The sequence below is a fragment of the Rhinatrema bivittatum genome, chromosome 2 (genome assembly GCF_901001135.1).
Source record: "Rhinatrema bivittatum chromosome 2, aRhiBiv1.1, whole genome shotgun sequence".
Classification (NCBI taxonomy): Eukaryota; Metazoa; Chordata; class Amphibia; order Gymnophiona; family Rhinatrematidae; genus Rhinatrema; species Rhinatrema bivittatum.
In genome coordinates this window covers 412131556-412143611 of record NC_042616.1, presented here as the reverse complement: position 1 = coordinate 412143611, position 12056 = coordinate 412131556, and the positions used below count along the sequence as shown (strand labels likewise).

The 12056-nt window shown below is 45.4% G+C and overlaps 1 protein-coding gene across 1 annotated transcript in view; it reads right to left on the bottom strand.

The window, feature by feature from the left end:
* Positions 1 to 12056, bottom strand: part of TRIOBP (TRIO and F-actin binding protein) — a 197255-nt gene that overhangs the window by 113750 nt on the left and 71449 nt on the right. Inside the window, exon 10 of the mRNA XM_029590109.1 lies at positions 8319 to 8405. Within this exon, the coding sequence (XP_029445969.1) occupies positions 8319 to 8405 (87 nt within the window). The remainder of the gene's footprint in view (positions 1 to 8318; positions 8406 to 12056) is intronic.

Genomic DNA, 12056 nt, shown 5'->3' with positions numbered 1-12056 from the left:
GAAACATCACAATTTCTCATAAACTAACTAATAAATCAAGAAATATAAAACATCAATTATAATAATAAAACCATATTAATAAATAAATAATTCAAAACATCTGATGAACAGAGCCTCTAATGTTTAAAAGCTCATTTAAACTTAAAAACTTTTTATAAAATTTCCCAACCACCAATAAAATATTTAAAAACAGCAAACTAACCAAATAACACCCAATAGTTAAGGATTTAAAAATCTCTAATTCTCTATACCTGGGAACTTTTGATTTTCAGTCTCTCTGAGACTGTCATGGATTATTGGGGAGTGGAGGGAGGTGAGGGGGATGCACAAACTTTCTTCTCTCTCATATACACACACTCCCTCTCTCTCAATGGATGCACTGACACACAGGCTTGTTGGTCACCCTACCCCTTACAGGCTCTCTCTGTCCTCCTCTCAAACACATGCCCTTTCACAGGCTCCCTCTCTCTCGCAAAACACAATCATGTACCCTCACATAGACTCCCTCTCTCTATTGCACACACCCCTCCCCCCTCAGATAGGCTCCATCTCTTTCTGGCAAACATACACTCACACAGGCTCCTCCTCCCTTTTGCACACTCATATACCTCTGCACATAGTCTCTCTCTCTCACTCGGACACTCCTTCACATGGGTTCCCTTTCACACACAAACACACACCCTCACAAAATTCCTCGCTCACACACACACCCTCACAGGCACAAAGGCTCTAAATCACACACACACACTCCTGTGCCTGTCATTCTGCGCACGTACACACACACAGGCCACGTTGATGTCATCAGCTGCTTACTGCTCCTCGGCTGCGGTCCACCGGCACCTTCCTTGTCTTCAGTCTTGAGCGGCTCGGCTCACGGCCCACTGGGGCTTTCTTCCACTTCACGGCATTCTGCTCATGGCGCACCGGGGCCTCCTCTGTATTCAGCCACGAACGGGATGGGCTCCCTTAGTGGCCTACTGGGTCTGGCTCTGCGGCCGCCAGGCAGCTTAAAATCCTGTCCACCGGCTCAGGCTTCTCTCCTCTCTCTTTTGCAGTTGTGCCAGCCGCCAAAAACAAGTAAACAGGCAGCTGATTGGTGCTATGCAGCCACCACTGATTGGTAAGTAGTCAGGGAAAGGCCACCCTTTGTTCAATCGGGTTTTAGTGTGTCCGGTTACCGTTTGTAACCGGACACTTTACAACAGGCTGCAAAACCGGGCTGTCCGATCCAAAACCCTATGCCAGCCCCATGGCGGGCCTTGGTCGCTGTGCAGCTTGGCAGACTCTACTGCTAATTCTTAGTAAATAACTGCCGCATCTGCAGTTTAGTTTCTGTTTTCCTCTCCTTGTGCTGTTTTTGCCTTCATCTGGTGCTGACAGGACTGACTGAATGCAGTCTGTCGGTGTTCCGTGTAGGCCACTGAGCCTGGGGACTTGCCCAGGCAGGGGTTCCATGTTGTTTCACCAATCTATTGGCATTGATGGAGGCGCAGAGAGTGGAAGTACCGAGGACTCATCCTCCCCACATTCTAAGGAGCTAGTCTCCACGGGCAGGAGCCCTGGACGACGTAGCCTCTGCTCCTGCTTGCCAGTGATGGCAGTGCAGGCTTCTTGTGAGAGAGGGTGAGCAGGAGCCTGCTCAAGTAGTGTTGCTGCTGCATCTTCGGTGCCAGGCCCAGTGTTGGTTGCCCATGCACATCTGGGACCAGTGCACCAATAATCTTACATGTCGATGTCAGGACTGTGTCGGGGACTGGCGCCAGACATCATCATGGTGCCAGGGCACTCTCAGTACTCTTGAGACTGTAAGGGCCATCGAGTGTTGGGCATGCTGTCAATTTACGATTCCAGGCCATAGGCACCGGCAGGCACCATAGACGCCAACATGCACCATGGGCTCTCGATGCTCCAAAGGAACGGTATCGACTCGAGCGTCCTTGATCGCCATAGGCATCAATGCACCAGGATAGCGGCACCGTCTGGTGTCACAGTCTGTACTGTGTAGGGAACCAGGCCAGCCATCGAGCGCCATGGTCATCTTCAAGACCACTGGGGTGCGTGGCTACCCTCAAGGCCATCGAGGTGGGGAGCTGCCCTTGGCTGAGTGCATGGAGGCTATCAAGTGTGTTTGCCAATGATGCCATTCATGGCAGCTTTCAATGATGTTGAGCACAATCGCCCTAAGGCGCCATCAAGTGCCTAGTCGCCCTCCAGTCAATCAACTGCCAAAGCGTGGAGGTCCTGAGAGCCATCGAGCACCATGGAAGCCGTCAGCCAATAGAGGCTTTGGATGGGCTGCCATGGTGCTGTCGAATGATGGGATTGCCATCGACCCGAGGCACCTTAGAACTCTGAGAGAGAATTACCCAGAGAAATCGGAGGATAAGTCTTAACAGAATAAGGTTGTTTTATAACCAGAAATTCAGTATTAGACATGTTCAAAAACAACTTATTGTGGTGCAACCAAGATTGAATCGAAAAAATACAAATTTATAAATGATCTAAAGTTTCTTTCCAAGTTGAACGCATATGAATGAAAAATTGTATATCATCAGCATAGATCTTGTAACCATCACCTCTGGCCAATTCGGTCGCTTATAAACCTCAGCAATCGTAACTCACTCTTCCCAGGAGAGTAGGAAGGGTTTTCAGGAACTGGAGGCCCCGATTCCCATTGTTTTCCTGTCCCTTCAGAGAGGGGAGCTAGGACTGCGTTTCTAGAGGTGATCCTTATGGGTTCCCCTGGGATACTGGGTTGTCTGCCTCTACAAGGGGTGGCCCTTGTTCCCCAAAAAAAGAGATTTCATCACCTGTGATGAGGGATTGCTCTCTGTTCTCCCTGGGATCCGAGAGCAAGCTGGGTATTAGCACTCGTTCCTAGGTCATCCTGAGACACAGCAGGTCTATTTCACAAGGGAGTTATTCCAGATTCGGTGTCTCCATCACACCCGGGGTCTCCCCTTCTGGGCCTCTCCCTGTGCAGAGCACACTATGCGGTGTTCGTGGATGACTGCTCTTGCCAGTCTCTCTCACATACAGGACCCTACCTCAGTGGGGAAGATTCTGGTCTAGTTACATCTCAGTTGGCAGGTATGCTTTTCAACCTCTCACCATTTCTATGGCTGCATGAGTTGGGGGATGAGGGAATACGCAACGGAGGTGCTACATTTTTGTTGCAGTGGCTTGTGAGCTATACTTCCTTTGATTAGGGATAACCCTGAATGTGGACAGGGAAGTCCTGGATCAGGCAACTGTGGGTCCATCTCCTAAACTGGATGATTCCTTTGGGAAAGTATGTGTAATCCTGGCCTTGGGTATTGATACCTGCACCAGGTTGTTGGGCAGTCTGTTCTGAGATCTTGCCCTGGTATCGTTGCCCTGGTATCCTTCGGTTGCCAAGTTGATAAAGGAATCCTGTTTCTATAGGGGACTGCACTCACTGCATCCCTGCTTTCAATCCCTTGGTGGATGTGTTCCCTAGGAGGTTGGCTCTCTGTTTCGGCTGTTCCTGTCATGCTGAGAGATCTACCCCGGGGTGGGGGGGGGGGGGGAGGGGGGTTTAAACTCCCTAATGCAACTAGCATTGAGTTATTGGTTGTTAAATATAGCCTAGTGGCTTTTTCTTATCCCGGCAGCCCCAGGATCTGCCTCATTGTGTTTTCCGCTCCTTCCAGTCAGAATGTTGGGGGGTGGGGAGAAAAAGTAGAGTATTCGTGGTATATCTTAGCGTATACCTGCAGGGATCAGTATACCAAATTTTCCCTGTCCTTTCGCCAAGTTCTGGCCAGAAAGGCCAGAACTGCCTTTAACTTTTCTTACTTCACTGGGTTAACTGAAGTGCCTTCCTGCTCACCTGAGCTATCCTGTGAACTGGATGGATAGGCCTACCCTTGATAAGGGTGAGTATGGGTGAGCTTCAGTCCTAGCTTAACTTCCTCCATGGGAGCTTTTGGGCTAGCAGTCCTGTTCAGGGATTGCTTTGCATCCTCTCACACTCTTGACGTCTGTCCTGGGTAGTCAGATCTGTCTGGTACATTGGCAAGTAAGGTCGGCCATAGACCTTTGTTAGCGCTTCTTCTCCCACGTGTTTTTTGGGTTTTTCTGCCCCTTGTGCCTATCGGTGAATCATTGGGCGTACTTCTACAATGGCATTGTCCGTCATAGGTTAGTGGCCTACAGTTTCTTTCTGGAGAGCTTTCTGACCCTGGTGGGATTTTTTCAGCTGTCTTGTGACACAAAAGGAAACTGCAGTTTTCATCCAAGAATTCTCCTCTTGGTTGATTCTGTAGGCCTTTTCCTATATCCAGAAGGAACTAGACCTACCTTGCTGTCAGGGTTCACTGATCCAAATCCTGGCTGTAATAGTCCCATGAGGCAAATTATGCTTCTCGTTGAACTTGGCATCACAACCATGCCTTAGCTGCCCCTGCTACGCATCGGGGTATTTGTGTCTCAGTCTGTTCTAAGGTTTTCTTTTGTAGAATCCAACTCTTTTCCTGCCTAGACCCGTTTTTGGGTCAGCTACCTCACAGGCAAATGGGGGTTCCCACTTTGTCCTACTTGGGCAGCCATTAGCCATGTGTGAGGACTACCATCCTGCTTGTCCTTGGAGAAAGCAGAGTTGCTTACCTGTAACAGGTGTTCTCCGAGGACAGCAGGATGTTAGGCCGTTACAGGTAGGCAACTGCTTTAGGCCTTACCATGAAGGTTACGTTTCTAGATGCCATAACTAAGTGCTTCCTTGAACTGACGACAGAGAGCGCTATTTTAGATCTGGTTCTCAGTGGAACACAGGACCCAGTGAAGGTGTAACAGTGGCAGAGCCATCTGGTAATAGTGATCATAATGCAATCAATTTTGATATAATTACTGGAGGGAGAATGATAAATAAACATATTCCAGTGGCATTTAAGGGAGACTATGAGTTAGAAAGGACCTCAAAAGAGCAGTTCCGAGAAGTAAAAGTCTGCATGAGGCATGGAGATTATTTAAAAATATTATCTTGGAGGCCCAGATAAAGGCCTTGATTTTAAAAGTGACTTACTGTACATGCAGAAAATCCAGTTTTATATACATAAGTGGTGCTCTGAAAACCAATTAGGGGATTGTGCTGCTTGTAAAAGTACATGCAAAACCCCATTTCACATGTACTTTTACCCGCAATACCGAGAGGCATTGGGGGGGGGGGGGGGGGTAGGCACATGCGGAGTCAGGACGGGGAAAACATTTGTACGCATGCTTTCAATTTTCAAAATCATGCACATCGATGTGCATAGTAGCAGGTGTAACTGTGTGTGCGGTATGCATACATACATACAAGGGCAGCCTACACCTTTTCAAGGCAGACTTCTACATAAAAGTCTATTCTGAAATTTTGGGCAAAAGTCTGTTATAAAATCACTCTACAAGTGTGTTCCACAAGTTAAAAAAAAAAAGTTGGAAAGAAAAACTATACTTCTGCCAGCCTGGCTAAATGGTGCAGTGAAAGAGGAAATTAGGGCCATAAAAGCATCCTTTAAAAAATGGAAAGCAAGATCCTATGGAAGAAAGCAGAAAAAAAAGCACAAGCGTTGACACTTTAAACATAAAACATTAATTAGACAAGCCAAGAGAGCATGTAAGAAGAGACTTGCCAAAGAGGCAAAAACTGGGAGTGAGTTATCCTTTTAGATGATCTGGAAAAGGAAGTAAAATGTGAGGCGATCCGATCTACAGATGACACAGAGTTATTCAAAGTACTCACAACATGAACAGGATGTGAGGGATTGTATGACTGCAGAACTGGGCATGTAAATGGCAGACAACATTTTATGTGGGCAAGGGAAAAGTAATCCACATGGGGAAACAATCTTAACCATGTGTACACCTTGCTGGTTGCAACATTAGGAGTCACTACTCAGGAATAGGACCTCAGAGTACTTGTATACATTGAAATCTTCGGTTCAGTATGTATCAACGGATTAAGAAGCACATACAATGTTAGTAATTATTTGAAAAGAAAATGATAATAAAACAGAGTATCACGAGGCCTCTATCTGTCCATGGTACAACCACACCTTGGGTATTGTGCACAACTCTGGTCGCCCCATTTGAAGAGAGCTTTAGCTGAACTAGAAAAAATAAAGAGCCAGGGCAATCAAAATGAAAAAGGGGATGGAACAGCTCCCTTGTGAAGAAAGGTAAAACAGGTTAGGGCTGTTCAGTCTGGAGAAGAGACAACCGAGAGAGAATATAATTGAAATTTATAAAATCATGAGTGGGGTAGAACTGGTAAATAGGGAATGGTTATTTACCCTTTCAAATAATATTAGGACTAGGGAAAACTAACTGATAGCAGGTTGAAAACACATTTAAGAAAATGTTTTTAGTCAATGCACAATTACAGTGTGGAATTTGTTTCCAGCATAGCTGGGTTTAAAAAAGGTTTGAGCAAGTTTATGGAGGACATATCTGTTAACAACTGTCAGTCAGACAGGCTTAGGGAATGGCAGCTTTTAAACCGCCAGGAGCTGGGAGTGAAGGATAGTAAAAGGATCTCCCCTTTAGGATCTGTTGGTCACTTCTTCCAGTTGACACAGACTGGATGCTGGGCTCAATGGATCACTAGTGTGACCCAGCATGACTGTTCTTATGTTCTTTCTTTTTTTTTTGTGTCATCCAAATCCGTGAGTGCGGGTTTCTCACTGCATCAGCAGAACCCCTCAGTTCCAATAGTGACTGATCACTGATTCACGGTTGTTCATTATCCTCTATGCAATGTGCTACTATAGTATAACGAATAGCTTCTTTATTTACTACTGAATGTATTTTTGGTGAAATGTCAGATTGAATAGTTCTTTTCTTCTCTCTTTGTATTTATTTGATTTTTGGTCATGTTCTGCAGTGGACTACAAACTACATCATGACTCTTGCTTTATCAGCATGGCACAAGCAGGCTCATTGGGAAAGTGGGGACACAGTATAGCTGCACATTTCATAGTTTTCAGATGCTGTCACATTTACCTGCATTTTCTCTTTTTATTCCTTGATTTTGCTAGTCTATTTGCTTTTGTACTGAAATTGTCCTTTCTGTTTCTGAAAGTTCAATACTTTGTGCATTCAGTCGGGCACGGAAACAAACATCTTGGTCTAAAATCTGAACAGTTTTTAGAAGCCACTTCTAATTTCTTTGTGTCTCTAAATGATTAGTTCCCTGTCGTGGAAGCTTTCTGTGCCCTGCCTCAGTGACATCTGGATGCAGCCCCCACTCTGGTTGGGGTGCTGGAACAATGTTTATAGAGAGGGGGGGTGCTGAAAACACCTTCCACACAGCCTGTGGTCACACCAAATACATTCCTGGGCTGAACAGAGCAAAATGGATGCCCCCCCCCCCTCACACTTATACCTCCACCTGCCCATGTCCTGCATTACTCCATCCCAAGCTTCCACACTCACACTGCCCCCCCTCATCTTCCTGATCTGTCCTGACCTCAGGCCTTCTCGTTTCTGCTGGCAGTCCTTATTCCTCCTCCTCTTTAGACAGGCCCCTACTACTCCTTTCTCAGTACCCCCCTTTACGCCTCCTGCTCCTTCCTCTCGTTCCATCATCTCCCCCCGTTCTCTCTCCTTCTCCCTTTTGTTTTCCACCTACTGCCCAATCTTCACCCCTCTGGCTCTTTCAACCCCTCTCTCACCCCTCTCACCATGGCAGCAAGAGAAGACAGCAGTAGGAGCAAGTGTAGGGGGACGACGACAGTGAAAGATGCAGTGACATCTGCAGCACTCGGTTAAAATCAAGTCCAGGATCCTGGGCCCAAGTTTCGGCGAGACCTCTGTGGCCAGGACAGCCAGAGTGATCCGCCCCATGTTTTAGGGGAAGAGTGAAAGGCTACCAGGGGGCAGGCAGGAGAAAGCTGGCTGCTGAATGTTTTTCAGTAACTGAGCAAGCAAGGAGAATAAAGCCGCTGGGCTTGGAATCAAAGGAGCCGGCTGTGTGTGTGTGAAATCTTCATAATGCCCTCTCATAACAGGGGTATAACATTGTCTTTCATTCTTCCACCCCATGCCCGTCTACTTTAAAAGAGAAGCAAGGGAAGGGGGTAAGAAATAAGAAGGGGACAGAGACAGCAAACATGCATCCCTCTCACTGTCTCTTTGCTGCTGCTGCTATTGCTTCACTGTTTAGTTCGATCCCAGTCATGGGCTCTGCAGCATCTCCTACTTAACCCTATTTTTTTTTTTGGCATCACTGGGCTCTGGGAGTGAAAACCTAAACAGGATTTCCGTTCTTCCCCCTGACTGGCCACAAAGCTAAGGGGCTAGAATTGCCCTGAGCTTACCTTGCCGATCCTCTCAGTGGCAGGGGAAAGGCTCCTGTCTCTCCTCATCTGGTTTGGTTCTACCTGCTTCGTATTGGATTTTTCAACCTGGATCATTTGGAACCAAAACCGGAATTAGTGCATTCGAGGAAAAAACAAAACAAAAAACAGGAAGAGGGCAACCAAAGATGGAATAATACTAGACAATAAGTCTTGTGGCAAAATATGTCCTAAGGATGACGTCTCACCCCAGAGCACTTAAAAGTAATTGTTTAACAACATTTTTCTAAACTAAGCAGTTATCTGGTGAAAGATGGTCTGAAAAATCCCAGGTATCTGACCATGGCTGACGGTTTATTGGCTAGCAATCAGAGAAGGAATAACCACTCCAGAAATTGGTGAACAAATGACAGAGTACCTCTGGTGTATATTTAAAGCACAAATCATGCACAACTGAAGAGTGGGAGATTAAAAAAAAAAAAAAAAAAAAAAAAAAGTAGCCGGTACCTCCATAACAAAACACATGTATCTTTTAATACTGAAAAAAAAAGTGTAAACCGTGAAGAAATTAGATATTTTTAAGAACAAAAGGAACAAGGCCTATGAAAGAGACCAAAACACGAGGCTACAGAGCCAGGAAACAGGGAGGCTGACACTGAAAACTCTTCCAGCCAGAACTTCTGTTTTAAGGGTGCCAGAAAATATTTCCGTTCTTACATGTTTTCTTTGTTTTGGATGGTGTCCCTTCTCTGCTTTACTTATTGCTGGAAAATCAAGATATGAAAGGGGTCCCTGCCCTTCCCCTCCCTAGAAGTGGTTGCTCCTGCACCTTTTCAGGCTGCCTGGAGTAATTCTGTCTGGCAGTCAGTTAGTCTGAGTACTGCTGCCGCTGTTGTGCTGGAGCAGGGTAGAATTCAGATGAGCTGCGGTGTTCGAGGAGTCACACAGAGTGCACTGGCACCATGAGAGAACAGGAAGGAAGGAGGAAGGCAGAGAGAGGGCCAGAGCCGGGTCACGTACAATTGCAAGATCATTTAAGAGGAAACTGTACTCTCTGTGCGCTGTGCATTATATAGCGCCGAGGGAAGCCCAAGCTAACAAAACCTCACCACCACTCACACATTGATATTGCTACATAAGAAGAGCAGTTAGACTCTTCCACTGTATTTGGTGAGGAGTGGGGGGGGGGGGAAAGGGGTGCAAAGAGTTAGAAGGGGGACATTTTTATTTTCTCTTTTTTAAAGGGGACATACACGAACAGTCTGCACAGATTTTACATATTGTGCTTCTTACATTAGTACAAGTAAGAAATGGCAGGTTTCTTTTTTTTTATCTGCTGGGCAGTAGGGTGTTTTTTTTAGGTTACTTGTTTCTAAGACTCAGCATCTACCATCTTGCCTTCTTCCTTTGGTTAGTGTCGGGATGTGCACTATCCCAAAATGTCTCTCTCAGTGGCATCACAGTGCTGTTCCCTCTGCAGCCTGAGAGCTGCTGGACTCCTCAGAAAGCATTGTTGGTGCTAGTGCAGTAGTTCTCATCATGGAGGAGGTGGGGGCATATGAGAAAGTCCAAGCATGGGCTTAGGGTTGCCATCTAACCCAGGCCCAACTCTAAAAAGGATGTTGCAATTCTGCTTGCATCCAGGATCTTGTCATTTCCATTTGTCTAGAAAAAGTAATGTGGGCAGATGCTCAATATTTGTTTATTTGTTCAAAAGCAAGCTTCCAGGAATTCTCGCCCTACAAAGACTATGGCGATCTGAGTGCTTTCTGAGGTGAGGGCTCTACAAAGCAAAACACGTTAAAGCACCAAAGTACACCTTGAGCTGCAGGTGTTTCCCACAGGCATCCAGATGGTACTGATGATGAAGCAGATCCTGACTCTCTGAAGGATGGGGAAATCTATCTGAGGCTGGAACCCTATAGAACTATGTTGAGGTTCTTTCATAGAGATGAATTGCAAGCTCTGATTTCCCAGACGTTGAAGATGCTGGGAGTTCCTGGGGCAGATTCCATGTCTGAGCCAAAGAGAAGCCCATTTTGGTTTCTTTGTGTAAAGTCTCTTGTGTTTTCCCAGTTATGGAGAACATTCAAGAACTGATTGATCTTGAATAGGATATCCCGGAGATAATATTAAATGGGGTCGGACCTTGGAAGGCCTGTACCCCCTGGATCCAGTTGTGAGAGAGCGTCTACATTTTCCGAAAGAAGATGTACTTGTCTGTGCTGTCTCTAAATGGACGACCATCCCCGTGGAGGGAGAAGCGACCTTGAAGGATGTGCATGATAGAAAGATTGAGGCCATCCTTAAGCAAGCATTTGAAGCAGTGGCAATGACATTGCAGATAGCTTCCTGTTGTTCCCTGGCTGATGAATGCAAACTCTCCTCCACTATTCTCTGATAAGATGCATTCATCCTGCTATCAAAAAACAGCACAGATCCACCTTCATGCTTCACAGTAGGGATGGTGTACTTCTCTTCATAGGCCTTGTTGACTCCTCTCCAAACGTAGTATTTATGGTTGTAACCAAAAAGTTCAATTTTGATCTCAACACTCCAAATTATTTTGTTCCAGAAGTTTTGAGGATTTCTGGCAACTCTACCATGCAGCCCATTTTTGTTCAAGTATTTCCTTATTGTGCATACTGAAATACCCACTCCACTTTGACAGTTCTTTTGCTTTCCCCATGCTTCAGTAACCACCAAAATCAGTGCAGCCTTGGATGAAATGCACAAGTGTTTTCTAAAAGCTAATAAACTCATTCACTATTTATACACAGACACTAATTACAATCAAACAAGGCACAGGTGTGGATACCTACCCTTCACTGCCATCTCAACCTGTGCGTATCACCTTGAGTGTATATTATCAGCCCAAACATTCAAGGAAATACAAACTTTTGAACAGGACCCTTTTATTATTTCCTCTACTCCTATGGTTTATTTAATGATTGTGCTATGCTGTGATGCATAATAGTTTAATTTGAAACATATTAACAATAACAGACTTGTTTTATCTGATTACTCATGTTCTTTTAAAATGCTACACATCTTACAAATTCTGTCAGGGGTATGTAAACTTATGAGCAGAACTGTATTTTCCCTTATTAATAATAATTTATTGTCCATATGTACCACTGTTTACATTACATTACATTAAAATCATCCATAATAAAATCACAAACAAAATCATAAATATGAACATAAACTACACAGTGATCAATCCAATGGTATTCCATCTGAGGCAAATAGGATAAAAGCCCAAGGGTATAGCCTCCCTGTCAAAACACAAATATTGCAATAATAGTATAATGTTAAAGATATAGTAGCAGCATTAGCTAAATAAATGAATATCCTCACTCCCCTAACATATCTAGTCTGGTGTCACAAGATGAGTATAGTGAGCCCTTGGATTGCTGTTAAGTTTATCCGGCCTATCTTGTGCAAACACAAGATAGGCCTTAACAGGTAGCAGCTGATATGCCACAAGACTAGATCTTCTGCCTCACCAGCTACCCAGTCTCCCATTGGGTTGAGTCCACAGGTTCTGGTGACTGGCAGGGCTTTCCAGGCCGAGTACGAAGAAGGTAGACATACACAAGGTAGGTGGTTGGCCTGAGTTTGGGGCAGGCATAGAGCAAAGCGAAGTCAAGGTCCAAGCTGAGGTCAAGGCAATGAGATATCAGGCCTGGGGGAGAAGACAACAGAACAGACAGAAGAGGGCAAGGCTGAAACAAGGCAGGAACATACAGGACCCAA